Source organism: Cucumis sativus, chromosome 4 (genome assembly GCF_000004075.3).
Source record: "Cucumis sativus cultivar 9930 chromosome 4, Cucumber_9930_V3, whole genome shotgun sequence".
NCBI lineage: Eukaryota > Viridiplantae > Streptophyta > Magnoliopsida > Cucurbitales > Cucurbitaceae > Cucumis > Cucumis sativus.
The window spans coordinates 5774793-5796398 of record NC_026658.2 but is presented as its reverse complement, the minus strand read 5'-3'; the positions used below and the strand labels follow the sequence as shown (position 1 = coordinate 5796398).

General features: G+C 31.4%; 3 protein-coding genes across 4 annotated transcripts; all 3 read left to right on the top strand.

Annotated features, from left to right (window-relative positions):
- Positions 1-5838: 5838 nt before the first annotated feature.
- LOC101208056 (protein trichome birefringence-like 41) lies at positions 5839-9366 on the top strand. The gene is made up of 5 exons (XM_004137173.3): positions 5839-6260; positions 7224-7395; positions 7511-7692; positions 7788-7946; positions 8829-9366. Exons 1-5 carry the CDS (start codon positions 6022-6024, stop codon positions 9130-9132), a joined length of 1056 nt encoding a protein of 351 aa, XP_004137221.1. The 5' UTR covers positions 5839-6021; the 3' UTR covers positions 9133-9366.
- A 5282-nt stretch (positions 9367-14648) lies between these two features.
- Positions 14649-16556, top strand: LOC101211401 (protein trichome birefringence-like 42). The gene is made up of 5 exons (XM_004137261.3): positions 14649-15081; positions 15307-15478; positions 15603-15778; positions 15900-16058; positions 16136-16556. Exons 1-5 carry the CDS (start codon positions 14780-14782, stop codon positions 16440-16442), a joined length of 1116 nt encoding a protein of 371 aa, XP_004137309.1. The 5' UTR covers positions 14649-14779; the 3' UTR covers positions 16443-16556.
- Positions 16557-16638: 82 nt separating this feature from the next.
- On the top strand, positions 16639-20106 carry LOC101208301 (protein VTE6, chloroplastic). 2 transcript variants are annotated; one of them, XM_031884673.1, is made up of 5 exons: positions 16639-16848; positions 17991-18244; positions 18517-18640; positions 19118-19222; positions 19654-20106. In XM_031884673.1, the coding sequence occupies exons 1-5, from the start codon at positions 16744-16746 to the stop codon at positions 19738-19740; spliced, it is 675 nt and encodes a 224-aa protein (XP_031740533.1). In that variant the 5' UTR covers positions 16639-16743; the 3' UTR covers positions 19741-20106. The 2 variants fall into 2 exon arrangements, with proteins under 2 accessions (XP_031740533.1, XP_004137222.1); XM_004137174.3 differs by lacking the exon at positions 16639-16848 and adding an exon at positions 16865-17349.
- Positions 20107-21606: the final 1500 nt, after the last annotated feature.

The window sequence follows — 21606 nt, the reverse complement described above, 5'->3', positions numbered from 1 at the left end:
CAACTTAATTTTTTAGTTTTTATGGCTAACCAAATGCCCTCTAAATAAATTTATTTTTCCATTTCTCGATTTTCTATATTATTTTCGATATTTAGCAAAGTTCATTTTTTTTCTCTTTCTTTAACGAAGCATTTTGTAATTTGATCATCAAATAGAAAAATGGGCCAAAACAGTCCATTTTATGTGTTTACATTTTAAAAGTAGCATACATTTTTGAAAAGTTGTTGGTGACAAGAGGTATTTGTCAAACAAAAAACACAGATAACAAAAGAAAATAAGTAATATGTCTTAAAACTTGAGCAATTTACACTAGAATGTCACGAGATTAGAGTTGTATATACATTATATAATGCATATTTATCTCGAGAACCATACAGAATGCATATGAAACACAAACCTAAATTAAACTTAGAACTCATTCAACAAATCTTGATGCAATTTCAACAATCTCAGTTGAAACTCATCATCTGCACAAGTCCATATTGATGAAATTGCTGACATTCATCGAATGAAATGACCTGCATAAACTTAAGAATCAGAACTGTAAAGCAACTACTTATATCATAGCCGTCTTATATTTCACAAAAAGCTCTATAACAAAACTTAAAACAAAGCCTTAATTATCAAATAGTTCAAAGTAGAGTACCTCTGTAGATTTAAGCTTCAAAATACACTAGATATGTTTTCTGTTGAATCACATAATCTAACAGATGAGTTTAAAATACATTTTTTCAAATGTTTAGTTTAACAAAAAAAAAAAAATTGATAACAACTAAAAAATTAAAGTGTATTGAATGATAGAAACTCATATACACCCTTATAAAAAAAGATCTATTTGAATTTTTACTTATTTCAATTTTATTAGTATGTTTTAAGATTGTCATTTTTATTATGTTTTTTTTAAAAAAAAAATTATTTTATGATATTTTTCATTAATGTTTATTGATTAATGAAAAACAACAAATTTAAATTTTAAAAATAACTTTAGTACAGAAACCTAAACTTTTTTAACTTTAAAATTAAAAGTATGAGATTTTGAAACTTAGATATAGAGGAAGTAGAAGTAATATATGTTAACTTCCCACCAATACAAGATGTATCTTATAACTTTAATCAAACGGTAATACATTTTTAAATTAAGATTAAAATTGTGAAAGTTGAAAATTTCCGCCGACAAACAAAAAATACATGCTGCTAAGTTACTCAATGACAGCTCAATGATACCGACGATTCATTATTCAAATAAACTTTTGTTTAAAAAGAATAAAAGTTGAATTCAACTTTGTATGATAAATATTTTCTTTTTCTTTTTATTATTATTATTATTATTTGGCCTATTTGATTAGTCAAATAAAAAAAAAAGCACATAAATAGCAAAATTGACTCTTCAAAGGTTAATTTACATATATATATATATTTATAACAAAACTCTTAAATAATTAGATCATGCATGGTGAAAAAAAAAATAGTTCAGTTTAGTTTTATTGTCATTTTTTAAATGTCAAAGTTTAGTTTTATTTTCTTCATAGGATATAGGATAAAAGCGTCAAGTTTAGTTTTATTTTCTTGTCATTTTTTAAATGTTAAGTAAAACTCATTTCTACCTTATTTTTTCATGCTTTTATTTCCCATTTTCCTTTAAAACATTATTTCCCTTCATTTCTTCCAAATTTCTTTTCTCTCTCCCTTACCCTCGATTTTCCCCTTCTTCTCTTCTCCACAATTTTTTGATTCCTTCTCCCCTCCTCGACCGCTCCAACCTTTGCCATCGCACCTCGACTGCATTATTATCAGCCGCTAGGAGGCGTAGATCTGAGTGGTGCGACATGGACCTGGGTTAAGGGAATCATAGTGTAACGATGATCTAAGGATGTAAATGTGTAGTTGAGGTTGGAGTGTCCAACTAATGGTAGGAGTTAGGCACACGAATTGAATGCATTCAAAGGCAATAGAAGATGACATCAAAACTGAGTAAAGGCGTGTAGGTGAATCTGTTGAATGGATAAGAACTCATTGCAACTCGTATGTGCTGATGCTTAAGTTCTTTTTTCTTTCTTAGGGTTTGATGTTGTTTGGTTGAGCATTCATGCTTAGAACAAAACACAAATCTTGGTAAGACATTAGAAAATAAAGGAATCAATATCTCTGGTTTTAGTGTTTTTGGAAGTGGAAGATCTTTCTATTTATTTTGTTGTTTTTTCAGAAATTATTATGCAAAGCAGCACACATTTTTTTTCTTGATGGGCGTGTAGTTGTACTATTGAATGTATATTAGTTTTCATTTGTGAGATATTTGGACTTTTATGTATTGATGTTTGTTTTTATATTTTTTTACTTTAGCTTTTGTATAAACTTCTTCTTGGAACATACATGGATTCTAGCTACTTATGTTTTGTGAGATTATGAGAAAATATGATTGTCACGTTCAGTCTCGTACACGTCCTTCAATATGCAATGTGACACACGGCGCGAACTGATTAGTCCTGGTGCCTCAAGTGAATCAACAGAATGCTCACTTACGTTCTACACTTATAATTTTAACTTTATCATGCAGTAGAAAACAAATTAATAAACTTCAAATATAACTGATAAACCAAAAAATGTCTTATTACTTGAACCAAGCATTGTACAATTACACTTTTCTTACTTCACCGGTACAAGAGTAAATCTTAGATTTGAATGTCTTGTCTAACTCCCACAGAATTGGGGTGCAACACTTTTCGTACAAGGCTTCTATTAATAAAATAATTTTCTATTTACGAGAAATCCAAAGTAAAAGAACTTAGATCGCTTGCTCAGCTTTCACGCGTAGCAACTCGTCTTATCCTTTTTTACTTGGCCATAAAGTCCAATCATATGCGAAGGAAAAACTTAAAATGTAAGTAAAAAATTTAGTGAGTGGTAGGTTTGAAAACGTTTTTGGACAAACAGGTCATGAAATCACTTTCACTGCATGGTTTCAATGCCTTAATCATAAAACATTAAACACACATTAGTTTTCCATTTTTCTTTCAATGAGAACATGAACCATTTTCACGCATAAACTACTATGATGTATTTTTCACCAACAGCGTCCCTCGAAGAATATCTTGGTTCATTTCTCATTGCTCAGGCTGCTAAGCTCAACACACTTCTTTTATGTATTAGCTAGCTTCATTCCACCATGTAATCCTTTTATACTTGGCTACATTTACTCATTATGTGCACATTATAGTTAGATTCATTGATAGGAATAAGACTAACAGTTTTCAATAAACATAATATACAATATAAAGTATTCATCATGTATAACACTTTACATAAATATTTTTTTAGAATTACCATTCCTTTCATAAACGTTAAACATGTAGAAACAATTTTACATTTGAATAAGAAATGTAGAAATGAAATTTGAAAGTATTAAACATTTGATAGTCACTCCTACACTAAGTTTCCCTTAAGAATGCCTAACTTTAGGTCTCTTCTTCTCGCCTAAAATTTCTTCTCCTTAGCAGAAAAACACTAACAATCTTTTCATAATCCTCATTTTCTGCCACTTCTCTTCTATTTATACTAATCTTTAAAAGAAGATTAGTCATCTTTAAGTTCTTAATATCTTTACAACTTCTACTTGAGATTTTACATGTGTAAGCTTAATGTTTATCTTAGTCATGCTTAAGCTTAACCTTACACGTAAAAAACTATCAAATCATGTTTAGATGTTTCTTCGCCTAGCTTCGTCTCACTTTTACTTTAGAACGCCCAATTATTGTGTTGAACGTGTATTTCTTCAACATGTCGCCTCACTTCACTGCTAGTTTCAAAACGCCTTTTCTTTACACTTAGTCAAAATGACCCTTCTACTCAGACACATGTCCTACAATGGTATATGGTGAGTTATTAGTTTGTGCTTGTAAGGTGTTTGACGATATGTGTGTCAGAAGCTGTAGAAGTTTTTTTCTTTTTGTTTTGCACCGTGTAAGTGTGTTTTTTTAGAGTTACTTTTATGAATGTGCGTTGACATGGATATGATAGGATATGAGTGAATTATTAGTTTATGCTTCTATTTGTGTTATTTGTTGCTGCATTTGCTTTACACACTTCTTCTTCTGGTTTCTGTTTTGCTTTTGCATTTCCTTTAGCCTATGTTCTCCTAGACAAGTTATTGATTTTGTTTAAAACAAAGTTTTTTTTTCTAAGAAAGGCATCTAAGAACTAATGGCCCATGTATTCACTCTGGCCATTAATTTTTAAATTGGGTAAGCTTTCAATTCTTCGTCTTTTATCCTACATTTTGTTTCTATTTCAAGGACATAACTCTATTAAATTAATTGAAATACAAACTTATCTTTAAAATTTGAAATAGAAATTGATTAATTGACTACTGCCATTAATTGTCCAAAGACTAGTTATAATAATAGTTGTTTTAGCCTATAGTTGATTGATTTAATTAACTATAACTTATAATTAATTAATTAATTAACTAAACTACAATGTTATTATCAATTCCTATACTGAGGTTGAATGATTAGGTCTTGTATGCAACTAAGTCGATTTCTAAGGCAAGAGCATGACTCAAGTAATTCGACCTGTTTCCTTGGCTATTGACTAAGTCACATATAAAGTATTTAGTGCGTAAAAGTTAAAAATAATTATAAAAAAATAAGAAAATAATTGAATTTAATAAATAAAGTATTATGATAGAGAATGGTGAAAAATAGCAAATTTGATAAAATATTTACAACAAATAGTAAAGTTTTCAGATTCTATCAATAATAGACATTAATAGCCACCAATATGCTTCTATTATTAATATTGATAACCATGGATAGAAGCTATTCGTTTCTATCATGGATAAAATCTAAAATTTTGCCATTGTTCGTAAATATTTCAATTTATCTTCCAATTTTTAAAATGCCCCTATTATGATCCTAATTTAAAGCGTGAGTTGAAAAAAATAATAGACTAAAAAACCAAAAAATACATTAAAAGCATTAAAGAAATGTTTTTTTTATAAAGCATTCATTCAAATTTTATATTAATTTTTTTTAAAAAAATAGTAGATTTTCCCAAATATTTACAAATTATAGTCAATTCTATCAATGATAGCTATTGATATGCGAGTGATAGAATTCAAAATTTTACTATAGCTTGTAAATGTTTTAATTTATTTTGTTATTTTTAAAAATACCTCTTTTATATTAATATTTTCAAAATAGAAATAAAATTAGTTGAAAATAAAAAATAAACACAAAGAATATGTTAAAAGAAAAAAAAAAACAGAACGTAGAGAAAGAAATTAATACATTAAATACGGAGTAGGGATTCCTGTGAAAAGAAAAAAAAATTCAAACAATTTACAAAATATAGCAAAAATATACATGTACTCCAAACATCGTCGTAGATTAATAAAAGAAAAGAATTTTCGAAACCCTCCTGGTAAAAGAATAAAAATAACTACAAAAAAAAAAAACTAAGGGTACACTCCAATAAACACAATAAAACCACTCAATTGACCCCTAAATGCTATCTCAATTGATAGAAATGATTATTAAAACATGTAAGCTTAATTAAGACACCATAAAATTTTCATTAACCATTTCCATCGGTATATTTTAATAAAATTAATTAGGAGTAAAGTAAATATACTTTAAATTCTGACTACCATAATAGAAAATCAACCTATTAGGTGTGTCAAAGAAATAAATTAGTTTATGAAAACAAAGAAACATAAAACCAAAATCTCTTTCATTTACCAAATAAATCCAAAACATAACTTGCTTTGAAATCCCAAAGCCTTATATATGGAAATAAGTTGTAATTCTTGGAAGGTAAGAGCCATGAAATCTCACAAAAACCAAAACGCCTTCCGTTTTTAGCTCTGAATGTGAGTTTCCTAAATTAACCCCCCCCCTCTGTAGCCAAATTACTAAACTACCCTTATTCTCTCCTCTCCCCTATTTTTTCTTCCCTTCCCTTCCCTTCCCCCACCACTGCCCCCATTTTATCCCTCACAGACAAAAAAAATACAAACAAACGAAAATGGTTTTTGGGAGTGGTACAAGAATCCTTCTTTTACTCATCTTTTCCGTTTTTGGAGGTTATACGGCGGCTGAGTGCAATTTCTTCGCCGGAAGTTGGGTTGTGGATGAGAGTTACCCGCTGTACACGGCGGCGAGTTGCCCATTCGTTGAGCACGAGTTCAGCTGTGTCAAAAATGGGCGTCCCGATTTGGGTTACACAAAGTATAGGTGGCAGCCTCTCCATTGCGATTTATCCAGGTAAATCTGCACCCCTCGGTATTCGTATCTTTACTCCCCACTTTTCTCTTTCGCCAAAAAGGAATTCACTTTTTGCCTAAATTTGTTGAATTGCAAAAAGTATTTTTTGGATTTGTTTGCCTAAATTTTATTTCAATTACATCATTCACTTTTTATTTTAAACATCTTAACTCTTAAGCATATATCTTAATTAGATTTGATTAACATATAGGTAATCTTTCTCTTTGAATTTTTTGGATTCCATCCACGTTTCTTCACATTTATTGTATTAAGAAAATGGCACTTAAAAATCTATTTCCATGTATTTAATATGAGATCATACTTGATGAATAATATATTATAAACTACAATTACATTTTCTTTTCTATTAGCGAAAGTAAATATAATTAGAAAGATCAAACAGTCGACTGTCAATGTGTTTGATTAAAAAAGAAAAAAAAAAAAAACTTTACATTTAAATTAGTTAGTTGATTTGAAAAATTAATGTTGAATAAATTATTAGACCAATCAGATTGTTATAATTTATAAATTATGGTTTAAATTAAGAAATGAAATAAAAACAAAGATTCCTTTCACGTGGGGTATGTTCTCACTTTTCGGCTTTCGCGATCTACGCCGAGGGTAAGATTGGAAAAAAATGAAAATGTTTGTCATTTGCTTTCCTTTTCACCCCTTTCCTTTTTACATCATTCCTTATATATCCCTCCCCAGCTCACGTCCACAACGGATCTTTATTTTGTTTCTAAAAATTAAACTTACTCTACCACAAGCCCTTCGGTTAGCTTCTCGTTTCTCTAAAACCATACATAGAAATAAAGGTTTTGAGTTTTTGTTTTTTTTCTTAAAAAAGGTTTTTAATTTTTTTTTCCTTTTCCTTTTTAAAGGTTGTGATTGATTTCAAAAATATTTAAATATTTACACTTTATACATATAATTATCTAAATATATTATCTACATATCTAGGTTCGATGGAAAACTTTTCTTAGAAAAATTAAGAGGGAAAAGCATACTATTCGTAGGAGACTCGCTTAGTAGAAATCAGTGGCAATCTTTGACATGCATGCTTCATTCGGCTGTACCAGATGCACCTTACACACTAACAAGAGTTGGAGATGTTTCTACGTTTACTTTTACGGTATGTTAAACTTGAAAATGAAAGTTATATATACTAATAACATTTAAAAGCTTGTATATGAAACAAATGTAGAAAGAAAAAGAAAAATGTGACGATGATATGATTGTTTGTTCAGGAATATGAAGTGAAAGTGATGCTAGAGAGAAATGTATATTTAGTAGATGTGGTAAAGGAAGAGATTGGGAGAGTGTTGAAATTGGATTCCATTAACGAAGGATCAGGTAAGCTATGGGAATCAATTGACTTCCTCATCTTCAATACTTGGCATTGGTGGAACCGTAGAGGACCTTCTCAACCGTAAGCACTTCTCTTTCAATTTCTCTTTGTTTCTATTTCTATTTCTATATATGTGTGTGTGTGTATAATTGTTTGTTTATTATATATATTTACAGATGGGATTATATTCAAATAGGGAAAGAAGTGTTGAAAGATATGGATAGAATGATAGCCTTTGAGAAGGCTGTCAGAACTTGGGGAAGATGGGTTGATCTAAACATTGATACTCAAAAATCTAAACTCTTTTTCCAAGGGATTTCTCCATCTCATTACAAGTAAACTTTTCTAACCTTTTCCTTTTCCTTATTCTAATTTTATTTTGTTTTTTTTCATTAATATTAAATTTAATCATTATTCAACTTTATTGAATTTTTCTTTTTTGGAAAAGAAAATATAAGACTATGCATCTATAGCATTATCAATTTAAATTATTTAGCATAATTAACCAAATAATTGATTCTTTTTCTCTAAAAAAAACAATAATGGATGCTGGTTTAGTAGGTTGAATTCGACCTAACATAACTTTTTTGTTCCTTTTCTTTTAGGAAATTATCATCATATATTGTAATTTGAAATGTTATTTATGTCACATGCATTAATGTTTTAATGTATAGAAAAATATGAACTTATTTTACAAAAATAATAAAATAGGGAATAAAATAAAAAAGCTACTCATGAAGCTTAGATTAGTGAGTCAATTTAAAATAATTAATAAATGTTGTAATTAATAGGTCAATAAATAATTAAGTTCGAAAAGTGTTCACCACTAAATCAAGTACAAAATTAAATTAACAAACACCTAACAACATCTAAAAATTTGGCAAGTTGTCCAATAATAGAAGCACTTTCAACATAGTCATAAACCTAGCATATGGAAAACATTAAAAGGTAGGCCTAAGATGTCCATTTTTAAATAATTGTTATGATTGAGTATGATTGAAGGAAACCATCCAATATAGTTTGGAGGAATTAATCATCAAAATGTCTTAACATGATATTAGTTAACTAATAAACAATATATTTAAATTGACTATAAGTAGAAAGTATATAAAAAAAATTGTTTATATTTAAATTTATTTTATAAAAACGACTTAAAATACACTTGAAAAGTTGTCAAGCACTTAAAAACTAAGATTGGTTCATGATATAAATGCCAGTGGAACTTTATGGGGAGAGCCAAGAGCGAAGAGTTGTGCAGGACAAAAAGAGCCAGTGTCTGGCTCTGTTTATCCAGGCGGGTTGCCGCCGGCCGTGGAGGTGTTGAAGGGGGTGTTAAGCAAAGTAAAAAAACCGGTTCAACTATTGGACGTGACAGAGCTATCGTTGTTGAGAAAAGATGGACATCCCTCCAATTACGGATTAGGCGGCAGAGTTGGATTGGATTGTAGCCACTGGTGTCTCGCGGGTGTTCCTGATACTTGGAATCTTATATTTTACAATCTTATTATTTTACCATCTTAATATATATATTTTTTTAAAAAAAAGTAATTTTCCTTATTTGTTTACACAACAAAGAATGATTTGGATAAAGTTGGGGAGAATTGTTATTTTTTAAAAAGAGGTCCTTGTTTTGGGTGTTAAAGGGAAATATTGCAAACATTTGGGTGGATAGTAGAAAACATTATGTTTGGATGCAACCTTGTTTAATGCTTTTGCTCACTCTTTATATTAAGTACGGTTTGTCTATTATTTCAATTGTTGAATTCCATTAGAGCTATTATATGCTTAATCTAGTTTGGTTAGTTAGGCTTAGATTAGCTTAGTTGTCACATTTAATTCTTACTAATTGTGGATCAATGTTTAGACCTATTGAAAGGACATACACAATTACTAGTAAATGGTCTCCAAACCTTAATGCAAATTAGTTGTTCGCTTCAATTATAGGTTAGTTTAAAAAATATCTAAAAATGTTAAAAAGAAAACGTTGAAGTTTTGTTTTAAAAATATTCATGAAATTATTGAAAAGTTCGTAAATATTCTTGAACTTAAAAAAATTTCCAAAATATTTTCAGTGGTCTAAATTTTACACCAAATTTCTCACCAACAAAAATAAAAACCTAAATTTTAAGTTAAAATCATAGTTTTAAATTTATTTGACCATTAACACAAAGTTATAGATCCGAAATACATCTAATCTCTATAGCTATTGTATTAATTAACATACAATTAATTGTCAAATAAAAATTATATTTAACTATTGACACACAATGGTTTAGTTTGATAGATCTATCGGTATGTGATTTTTTTTCTTTGACTAATTACTGTTTTGATATGTATTAAGGAGAAACTTTTATTTTGAAATTTTGCGAGATTTTGTGAAATTTTATGTTTTAACCAAGGTTTAAAATATCGATATTGATAAATATATCATAGTCTTAATTTTACATAAATTTCAATTTCGATGGATGTTTCTAAAAAAATTATAAATAATTCAAGAAATAAATTATTTTCAAATATGCAAACATGTCTATTATTTATATTATATTTACAATAGTATCATTTTGATGTTTAATTTTTATGATTCGTGATTTTTTGTAAGATGTAATGGAAATATCGATTTAACCCTTGTATCAATATTGTACCAATGGTAATGTGAAAATATCGATGGAAAAATTTACATATCGAAGAAAATTTAATACTATGGCTTTAACTAGTTTTTAAAATAATACATGCTTAGTAAATCAACAAGTAATAAACTTTACAAAGCAAACAAATAACTTTTCAAACTAAATAGTTTTTCAAACCTTTCTCTTTCCCTTGCTATACCCTGAATCTCTGTGTAACTTTGGGACGGGAACCTAGACATTAGTAGTGTTACCATCTTAATATAACTGTTATGAGATGGAAAACTAGGTGTCTGTAGAAGCCCTCATCTTTATCTAATCTCTATTATGGAAACTTTGGACACCTACTAAAATACCCTCATCACAAGACCTCTGTGCATAGAAAACTCTCCCGTATAGTTACTATAATCTTTAGGTATCTCAGGTATAGACTAAAACATATTCAATAAATCATAAGCTTTAAAATTTCATCTCAACTAGAACAACTGTGTTTTTATATAAATATCTTGCATATAACAAGTCTCAAATCTTTTGCTAAAATTAGTCTCAAACTTAAATATTTCGTAAACTTGACATACTCTTGCTTGGTAGAAATACTTATGAATCTCATATACTTTAAGTAATAGTTTAGCAACACCAGTAAACTCATGCTTTTCAAACTTTTCACAATGAAACCTCATGCTTTCAAAGTATCTTTCTAAAATCATTCTAAAATCAGTATGCAAATATACAAATTTAATTCAATGCGTACTTAAAATTTTAGCTGAAAAATCATGTTCTGAAATCAAATTTTAACTCATTGATTAAAGCTACTACTCTCAGGTTTATAGATTCGTACAATCTATTTGACTTGAAAACCAAAGCATATTTGGATAATCAAATCTCATAATATATTCGATTCCACTTTTATGACGGGCAAATAATGACAAACAAAGATCATCTTCAAACCTCTAGCATACGAAAAAAGTTTCATAATTCATCAAACTTTTTTACCACACTCTCGCAAATCAAACACCTCATTTCCAGCCAAATTAATCAAGCTCTCCTATGTAAATTAAACCTCTTACCCATAATTAGAACAAGTTTACCTCAAAATTTGGACATTTGAAACACTCTCGAACTCCTTGAATCAACCAAACTTTCGATGCGTAAAACCTATCATTTTACAGCAGCAAAAATCAACAAAAACTTGCTTATCTCCCTCATTTCTTAACCAATATACCAAAAATTTCTTTCATAAAACTCATAAGAAACCTCTTAACTAAGTAGTGGTTTTGGAACTCTAAAATTGCTTCTTCCAATCAGAATCAACCTCAAAACAAACTTGCTCTGTTTTACCCAAAATCATGTACATAATTAAGTTCTTTATTATTCCAGCCGTTTAGAACATGAATTATCTCTTACATACTTCATAAAAAATGTAGAGAAGACCTTAGCTTGCTAACCTCCAAATGTCAGCTTCTAACTCGTTCTCTACACTTCAGAATCGTGAAAACATCATATTGCTACTGAATGACCCAAAAATCTGATTTGATTATTGCTGTTTTCGTTCAATTTTCTTCAGCCTCTTGAGCATAACTCTCCATGGTAGCCAAGACTCGACTTCTTTAAGCTATTCTCTCCACTTCTTCTGAAGAAATCAAGATGAAAAAGGTTGAAGAAATGGTTGCACCAATCAACACAAAAAGTTCGGTTCCATTCCCCTTTCATGGCCAACAACAATGGACTATCCCTTTCTACTCCACCTTGGTTGAGATGGTAAAATGTTTAATTTTGCCAATTTTTTTTTTTTTTTTTGAAAAAAACGGTAATGTTTGGCAAATTAAAATAATACATTTTAAAAAAATCATTTATAAAATAATCTATTTTAAAAAAACAAATGCACATATAAACACTTGTAAAAAAGTCTAACCAAACATTAAGTGTTTAAATATTAAACTTATTTTCAAAAAAATGTTTAAAAGAAAAATATATTATTGAAAAATATTTTGTTCTTAATTCAATTCAAACGGACCTTTAATTTTATTTTGGTGGCCACCACTCAATTTCCTTTGTCCAATTAATAATTTTTTTGATGGTTGACAACCTATATTTAAAAAGACCTTAATTCCCTTGAAATGATCACCCTTCTAAATTAAACATTCAATCTCAGATATATTTTTAGAAAAATGCATGTTTACAAACTTTACCACCTCTCTTTTCATATCCGTCCACCAATAAATACATTACAAGTCCTAATACATCTTAATGTTACCTAGATGAAACAAGAATGGAGAACTATGAGGTTCCGTCATCAATTTCTCCTATGATACTGAGAATCCATTACCTTTACCTTCCTCTACTAGACGATATTTCTCATCAAGATTCACATCACTCTATTAAGCATCTATAACTTTCTGCCTCAGGATTGCTTGTACTATAACTATGCTAACTGTGAAGAAACTTCCATTATTGCCACTGCAATTTCAGCATGTTCAAGCTTCTTACACAAATGGGTCTGTCTAATCACTAAAGTTGTTGAATGGGTTGTCTTCCTAATCAACCCATCTACTACTACATTCGCCTTGTCTTGATGATACAGAATCACACACTCATAATCTTTTACTAAATTAAGCCGTTTGCGCTACCTTATGTTTAATTCCTTCTGAGTGAAGAAATGTTTTAGGCTCTTATGATATGTGAAAATTTGTATCTTCTCACCATATAAGTAATGTCACCAAATCTTCCTAGAAAACATCATTGGTGCCAACTCTAAGTCATTAGTAGGATAGTTCTAGTCATGGTTCTTCAACTGTCGGAAGACATTAGCAACCATCTTAATTACCAAGTACACACCCAAGTTCTTTCTTGGATGCATTACTGTAAATCACATAACTCCCTAATTCATCTGTTATTGTAAGGAACCAGTGTAGTAACGAGTTGGTGCTTAAGATTCTAAAAGTTATCCTCACAAGCTTGACTTTATACAAAAGAGGCTTCCTTTCTAGTCAATTCAGAGGATATGCGAGAAGATTCCTTAACAAACCATCAACAGTAACCTGTCAAACCTAGAAAACTGCATACCTTATTGATTGTTGTAGGGCGAGACCACTTTGTCACTGCCTCAATCTTTCGTAGGATCTACAAAAACTCTATCCTTCAACACCAAGTGTCCTAAAAAAAGCTATTTGCTTCAACTAGATTTCACACATAGAGAATTTAGCATACAACTCATTCCTTCTTTAAGTTTCTAGAACCCCATTTAGATGCTCCTCGTGTCATGCCTCTTTCTTGGAAGTGACTAAGATATCATCAATGAACAATATGACAAAAAAAAAGCCCAAAAACTCCTTGTACACCTTGTTCATCAGGTTCATAAACACTACAGAAACATTAGTCAAGTCAAACGATCAACATTACAATGAAAATGTAATGCCCATATCTCGAGCGAAAGCGATCATAGGAATGTTACTCTCTTTTATTCTCAACTTATAGTAACCTGCACGGAGATTGATCTTGGAGAAAACTGTAGCTCTCTACAATTGGTCAAACAAATCATTGATATTTTTGGATTGTTATAGAATTGTTTGCTTTTGATGTATAAAGAAGAAGAGAATGATAGAGTTGCTATCGAATTCTTGCGCATTAGAGGAAAAATGACTCGACATTTAGAAATAAGAAAATCTTGGGTTATTTAGGTTTATTAGGTTTTAGGGGTGATTTTGAAATAAAATTGGAAAAAAAAATAGTTGTTTTGAAACTATCTAATAACTAGGAAAATTATTTTGAAACTATCTATCGATTTCATAATAAATATTTTTTAACTATGAAAATATTGTTAGATATTAAATATCATCCCTTATGAGTTGTGTCACAAATCTAATAACTAGGAAAAAGATCAATGTTGAGTATATCCTACGTACATATTAGGACACATAATAGTCGTTGAATGTTGATGTCTTGAATAAGACTAGACGATATAAATCTAAAATATTTTTCTCTCATACACTAGTAAGATTGAATAGAGCTATCTATCATGTTGTAACGAGGTAATCTCATCCAATATTTTTCTATCCTTTTTTGTAAACGTGTTTTCTTCCATCTACCTTTAGATACTTAATCAAGAACTAAGAATATGTTAAACATATTAGAAACATATATGAAATATTTAGTTTTTTTTTTTTTTCAAATCACACATCCTATCTTAGTTTAGGTTAAAATACCATGGAACTAAAAAAAATTTAAAAAAAATCACCATTTTTTTTCTAAATAGTTTCAAATCAATCACTCTGTTTTGGGTGGGCTTTTTGGGTATTTTGCATGCACTTTGGATTTTTACAAAATGACTAAAACTTTTGATATGTACTGTAGCAACTTTCCCAGTTCTTCTACTTTAAAAATTCCCCATTAATTTTCTTGCTTAATACTGATCTAACTTCTATGTATATCTCTCTCTCTATATATTATATACATTACATTCTCTTTCTAATCCCCACTTTTCCCGCTTCTTCAAACTTCAATCCCCACCTCTCTCTCTACTTTTTCACTATTCACCTCCTCCTCCCATGGCCTTAGCTGGCGGCCGGTTCACCGGGGGCGTCATCTTTCTCATATTTCTGCAAATTATTCTCCGCCGTGGAGTCGTCCACGGAGACAGCTTTTACGAGCGGCAGAAGCCTAAGCAGTGGAACAACAATAATGGGTGTGATTTTTACGAAGGGAGCTGGGTTTACGACGTGTCGTACCCACTTTACGACGCGTCGAACTGTCCCTTCATCGGTGACGGCTTTAACTGCCAGAAGAATGGTCGCCCGGACTCCGAATACCTCAAGTTCCGGTGGCAGCCCCGCCGCTGTGACCTCCCCAGGTATCCCTTTCTCCGATCAAGTACAATATTTTGTTTTTTGTTTTTTGGGTTTTGAATTTTGTCGTTTTTGTTTTGAATTACTGTACTTAAATTAATGGATAACTACAACGTCAAACTAGGAAAATAAGTAAGGACTCATTTGGGGAAGAAAGAAAAGAAAAAGAATCTTTACAATGGGTTATAAACTAATAAATATGAACTGTACATTGTTTAATGGATGAATAGATTCAATGGTGAAGATTTGCTAGAGAGATACAGAGGGAAGAAGATAATGGTAGTGGGTGATTCATTGAGTAATAACATGTGGCAGTCATTAACATGCATGCTACACACTGCTGTCCCAAATTCCAATTATACCCTTACCACTCACAACTCTCTCTCGACCTTTTTCTTTCCTGTAAGTATATATAAACTATGTTCATAATTATTTAACAGTATGGTTTAATTTGTTTTTCGTTATTGCTGTTGGAAATTTTTGGTTATATTATGTAGTTTAAAGTTGTAATTAAATGTGGATGTAGGAATATGAGACATCAGTAATGTATTTGAAAAATGGGTTTCTAGTGGATTTAGTGAAAGAGAAAATAGGGAAAGTGCTAAAATTGGAGTCCATTAGTAGAGGAGATGAGTGGAAAAACGTTGACTTGATGATTTTCAACACTTATCATTGGTGGACTCACACTGGCCATTATAAAACGTAAGTAAAACTCTATTGTATGTTCATTTCCATTGCTCTTTCTTAGAAGAGAAGAAAAAACTTTTCAGAGGCTTCCCAATATAAATCAAATAAAAATGATTGGTTTGGAATTGTGTATTAGATGGGATTTCTTCCAAGTAGGAGACAAATTGGTGAAAGAAATGGATAGAATGGAAGCTTTCAAGATTGGTTTGACAACTTGGGGTAAATGGCTTGATTCCAATATCAATCCTTCAAACACCATTGTTTTCTTCCAAGGTGTTTCTGCCGTTCATATTGAGTAAGTGTTAAGTGTTAATTAATTCGCATATATCCACACTCAAACACAATGTTTATTATTATTATTCTTTTTAATAGTGGAAATGATTGGGGAGAGGCATCGACAAAGAATTGTCAAGGAGAGAAGCAACCGATAAAAGGATCAAGATATCCAGGGCCAAGTCTCGAAGGAGAAGCCATAGCGAAGAATGTACTAAGCGACATTGTGACGCCAGTCTATTTACTTGATGTCACATTGTTGACTCAACTTAGAAAAGATGGACATCCTTCCAACTACACTACTTCCAATAATTCTACCCCTCTTCTTGATTGTAGCCATTGGTGTCTCGCGGGTGTTCCTGATACTTGGAATCTTATCCTTTTTGCTACTTTGTTTCAAAATTGACCTTTTTTTTTATATTATTGTTTTTACTTCTATGATGGGATGTTTGATAATTATTTATTCATGTATTGTTAATCTATCTAGAGTAAATGATTATCTTATTTGTTTCAAACTCTATGTTTAGATGTTAAAATTGAACAACACAATCTCTCATCTTCCATTCAAGCTCCACATTTTAGTTGTACGGAATTGGACTTGGGAGGCTTAAAATGAAATGATAAAGAAGAATAAGAAGAATTATATAGTTTTTACATTTAGCTAAAACATCCATTTACATCAATTTAATTTAAACCTTCTAAACTCTATGGAGTACATCAATTCACACCTCATTGGAAACTTAGATTTTCATTGCCAAATGGCATTGTATCTAAGTCAGAGCGTTGGAAGAAGCAAGCAGAGAGCAGAATCGGTTGATTCTTGACTCTTTAAAAATCAAACTATCTTCTTCTTTTTCTTCTTCTTCTTCTTCTTTCTTAGTTATTTACTTGACCAACACTCAATCACATTCTTTCCTCAGATTCTTCGGTATTTAAGGTCCATGGCTCTCATGATTTCTTCAACTCTCCCTTTTCCCCTTCTTCTGTCTCCCAAACGCCATCAGTTTCCCCTTCTACCTTTTCCTCTTAAACCCCTAATTACCAAATCCAACCCTAATCCTTCCTCCAAGATGGTGGTCCGAGCCCAGAGCTTTGAGACCCTTGCATCCGGTGCTGTCAATCTCCTCCAATCCAATCCCGCCACTTGGCACTCTGCCCTACTCAGCAACCTCCTCATTTTCCTCCTGGGTTCCCCCATTCTCGTCTCCGGTTTGTCTCCTTCTGGCATTGCTTCTGCTTTCTTGCTTGGTACTCTCACATGGCGTGCTTTTGGGCCCTCTGGTTTCCTTCTTGTTGCTACCTACTTCGTTATTGTTCGTCTATGTCCCCTCCTTCTCCAATTCCACTTTGCTTTTCTGTTTCATTCATTCATTCGTTCCCCGTGTTTTCTTAATTACCATTTTCTTTCCTCGATTTAATTTGTTGTTTTATTCGTTTTCATGTTTTTCTTCTGGCTGAGTGGTTTCGATTAATTCATCTCTTTTTCTTTATTGAATGTTGTTTTTTTAGTGATTGAATAATTCTACTCCGTTTCAACCCTTCTCTTAGATGATCAATTCGTTAACAAAATAGTTCAGATTATTGTGATGGAATACTTCGAATTGCTGCCTTGAATTGATTCTTAAAGTACTGGTATTTGAATCTTCATGTCAGATGTAGAGCTCATGAGGTTCATTGTTATTGTAGTGCTGCTACGATCCCTTATATTTGTCATTAAATTTTCGCCTTCCTCAAAGGGCTTGTCTCAAATCACCATTTACCGACACTTGGGACTGACATGAATTCTTAAAATTTTCTTAATCATGTTTGCTCTGTGTTTGAGAAAGTCCTTATTCCTATACAAGTACATTTTTCCCCTATTCTTTACATCTGCTTTGATAACTGGAAGCTACAGAACAGTCTCTTTCAGCAATTGTAATAATACTCCTGCTGAATGCTGAATTTTGTTTCTTAGGGAACGGCTGCAACAAAGGTCAAGATGGCCCAAAAGGAGGCACAGGGCGTAGCTGAAAAGAGAAAGGGGAGAAGAGGACCTGGTAGTGTTATAGGATCCAGTGCTGCTGGTTGTGTTTGTGCTGTGCTCATGATTAATAAAGTTGGGGGAGAAGCATTTGCTCAACTTTGGCGACTTGGTTTTGTTGCCAGTTTCTGTACTAAATTGAGTGATACTGTCTCGAGCGAAATAGGGAAGGCATATGGTCGGATAACGTAAGTCTGCTTAATCCTTCGATCATTTGGAGTTTCAGTAGTCGCATCTCTTGGTCTTTGTAGTTTTCCATTGTGTTTCTCTTTTTTCTACTAATTAACATTTTCTTTGTCTTCGTTATATTTGTAATGAACAATGTGTATTATACATGGAAACGGAAATGTAAAATCTATTTGAACCTTTTCAGATCTAGTTATATAAGGAGGGGTTTTAACCTTCATCTTCTTCTTGGAGAACATGCAATATGTTGCACTGATGCTTCATTTATAATCAGGTACCTGGTGACAAATTTTAAGGTTGTTCCTCGGGGAACAGAAGGGGCTGTCAGTCTCGAGGGAACCTTTGCTGGACTCTTAGCAGCAATCGCTCTTGCATTTGTTGGCTGTCTTTTGGGTGATGTAATCACTTTTAATGGCCCTTCTCTATGACCTTTCAATAGACTAATCTTGCGGGAAAATTCCTAGGCATTCTTTGTTTGTGTTTCTGCTCCTTTTGTTTGTTTTTTCCTGAGATATACTACCAAATCCTTTCGTTCCAAAGTACTAAATTCCTACTTTTTATGCACAGTGAAACTTGATTTTATTATCATATAAAAGATAAGCAATTTTTATTAAAGTAGGGCCCTTTAAAAAAAAAATCAATACGTTTTCTAAATTGATATTCCTCCATATTTTCTCCTCATCCAACCTCAATAAAAAGCTGAACTTAAGCATGGAAAGAAAGCTTATTGAACCTCTGTATTTGATTTTCCACAGTTTAAGAACTCTACTTGCTAACTAAAGGTGCCTTTCTTATTCTGATGAGGCCCTCCCCTCACTATATCTTTATCTTGTTTTTGGAGACACATTTTGATTTCTCCTTGGATGTTGATGCAGGTAACTGCATCTGAAGCTATTGTATGCGTTATAGCTTCACAGATAGCTAATCTTGGTGAAAGCATCATCGGTGCAGTACTTCAAGAGAAGGAAGGATTTCAGTGGGTAAGTAACTGAAGTTTGTGATCTCACTAATTGCTTTAATTTGATTGTGTTCATTCTTTTACTGTATCTCTTCTGATGTTATTGCCTGCTCTCATAAATTGTCTGGCTTAGTCATCATGAATGGTGGGTTCAAGTCTAAATGCAACGGCTGAAGGCCTTGATTATTTAAATCTTAAAGCAACTGGAAAATTACTAGGTAGATAAAAAGCATTCAGATATGTGTTAAAAAACTATCTAGATCAAGAATGGCCAATGCATTAACCCTTAGAGTTGGAAAAGTCCTAATTTTCTTAAATCAGTGATCGTGCTCCTTCCTCTCCCTTCTCGGCCAACAACATCTCTTCTATCTGCATTATGATATGGTTTTTACTTCTTCAATCTGCCCAGGTCTGGAAGACTAATGTTCTGATTCTTTCCTATTTTGTGTGCAGCTCAATAATGATGTTGTTAATGTCATCAACATATCCATGGGCAGCATTTTAGCTGTCCTGATGCAGCAACTTATACTTGGTCACTGACACATTCATAAACGGATGGAATTGTCTCACCTTCAAGGGTTCAGTTGATGAGCTCTTATATTTATTCCTTGCATTGACAGAGAAAGTAAATGAAAACTGCAACAGATGGATGAGAACACCAATCTTCCTACCCTCGGAATCATCACGAGAAATTGCTTCGACTCAATTTTTTCTTTAAGAATGGCCACTGGGATATTGCAGCAGTGGGCGAAGTGCAGTTATAGGGCAATTTGTTGCTTTTAAGATGGGGACTGTAGATTCTCAAATAAATTTTAACCTCTAAAATTACTTTGTAGCTAGTTATATCCATGTTTTCTATAGATATAATAACAAAATACTTATTAAATCTATTTATGTTCATTAAAATGTTGTGATTTTCAGTTTTCAAACCCATAAAAAAAATATCGTCTCCAACCAAACATTGAAGTAATTATTTTCAAATTTTCCAAGAAAACAAAAAAGAATTGGAGTTGATTCAGCGTTATGTAAAGAGCCCCAAGTCCTAGCGCCGTGGGGTACCACTTCGCTTTTACCTCAATTGTGCCATTTTCTCTTCCTTTTGAAGGCTCCAATGCCTCTTTTAGCTTATATTTGCTCCAAATTATTCTCCAATGACCCATGATGGTTCGTAATGCTTGTATTACACAAAATCCTACAAATATAAATGTTCAAACACATTAAATATCATAAATGAGTAAGATTAGAGGCACTCCAATGGTACACCTCATTATTATCTTTAAACTTGTTATGAAGGGTGATTACCTAATAAAAGTTAAGGTTATTGTAACATTTAACATTTTTAACCATAATAGTTAAGTATGTAGTAATATTTTTTTAAAAAAATTGGAAATTATATCAGTGATAGACTACTATGATCTACCAATATAGACTTATTATGTTCTATTAGTAATAGATCATTAATTTCAACACGATCTATTAGTGATAAATATTGATAGATTTTGCTATATTTGCAATTTTTTTAAAAAAATATTGTTATATCTACAAATATTTTGAATCTAATTGTTATATTAATTTTTTTCGATGATGGCCAATGCAAATCAAGAAAATTCATCTCTTGTTGGGTCTCATCCATCAAGAAAACCTAACTAGCTTGATGATATTGTCAGTTAACTAATATATTATTCTTGATGTATGTTGTCCGAGAAATAGTTTTCTTGACATTTGTGGATTATCAACAAAATTAAGGGAATTTTGTCCATCAAGGAAATAAAAAATACACATTTTTTAAAAATGTTTTTTCATATTTCTTCAACAAAATAAAGAAACTTTTCTTGATGTACATGATCTTCAAGATAAATATTGTATAATTTTTTTTTCTTTATGGTAGGTCATGATCAAGAAATCCAAATTTGCGTGCGTCAAGAAAAACCAAATTTGTAATAGTGGACACAGAAAAAAGAATAAAGAGATGACGTCGAAGATGAGAGATGACAAAGAAGGAAGAAATTATGGAAGATAAGATGAAGAAATCGAGAACAAAACGTGAAATTATAAAAAAAGGAGAAGTAATAATATAAAGAAGATGCACATATATTCAATGCAAAAGTCAAAACCAACAAGAACAAAATTGGAATTTATGAAAATACAATAATGACTTCACACATATATATATCATAACATAAATATCATAACTCAGTTAATCATAATTCAATCATAACATATCTAATTATAACATGCTTCAATCATAATGTATCGCGATCATAACATCTTAGTGATACATGTCTTTGTCATACATAACAATCATGGAGAGGAAGCTTCGAAACCGCTCAACCTTTGACGTGAAGTGGACAACTTCATATGAGTGTAGACTGAGCAGTGGCAGTCGTCGACGACGGTAGGAAGGTG

What these genes read in the sequence shown, in the direction of transcription:
- LOC101211401 (XM_004137261.3), top strand. Translation starts at nt 14,780, where the DNA reads ATGGCCTTAGCTGGCGGCCGGTTCACCGGGGGCGTCATCTTTCTCATA. An exon ending in CGCCGCTGTGACCTCCCCAG is followed by an intron (nt 15,082 to 15,306) that starts GTATCCCTTTCT and finishes ATGGATGAATAG; the next exon opens with ATTCAATGGTGAAGATTTGC. An exon ending in GTTTCTGCCGTTCATATTGA is followed by an intron (nt 16,059 to 16,135) that starts GTAAGTGTTAAG and finishes TCTTTTTAATAG; the next exon opens with TGGAAATGATTGGGGAGAGG.
- LOC101208056 (XM_004137173.3), top strand. Translation starts at nt 6,022, where the DNA reads ATGGTTTTTGGGAGTGGTACAAGAATCCTTCTTTTACTCATCTTTTCC. An exon ending in CTCCATTGCGATTTATCCAG is followed by an intron (nt 6,261 to 7,223) that starts GTAAATCTGCAC and finishes CTACATATCTAG; the next exon opens with GTTCGATGGAAAACTTTTCT. An exon ending in TTTCTACGTTTACTTTTACG is followed by an intron (nt 7,396 to 7,510) that starts GTATGTTAAACT and finishes TTGTTTGTTCAG; the next exon opens with GAATATGAAGTGAAAGTGAT.
- LOC101208301 (XM_004137174.3), top strand. Translation starts at nt 16,978, where the DNA reads ATGGCTCTCATGATTTCTTCAACTCTCCCTTTTCCCCTTCTTCTGTCT. An exon ending in TTGGCTGTCTTTTGGGTGAT is followed by an intron (nt 18,641 to 19,117) that starts GTAATCACTTTT and finishes ATGTTGATGCAG; the next exon opens with GTAACTGCATCTGAAGCTAT. An exon ending in AGAAGGAAGGATTTCAGTGG is followed by an intron (nt 19,223 to 19,653) that starts GTAAGTAACTGA and finishes TTTTGTGTGCAG; the next exon opens with CTCAATAATGATGTTGTTAA.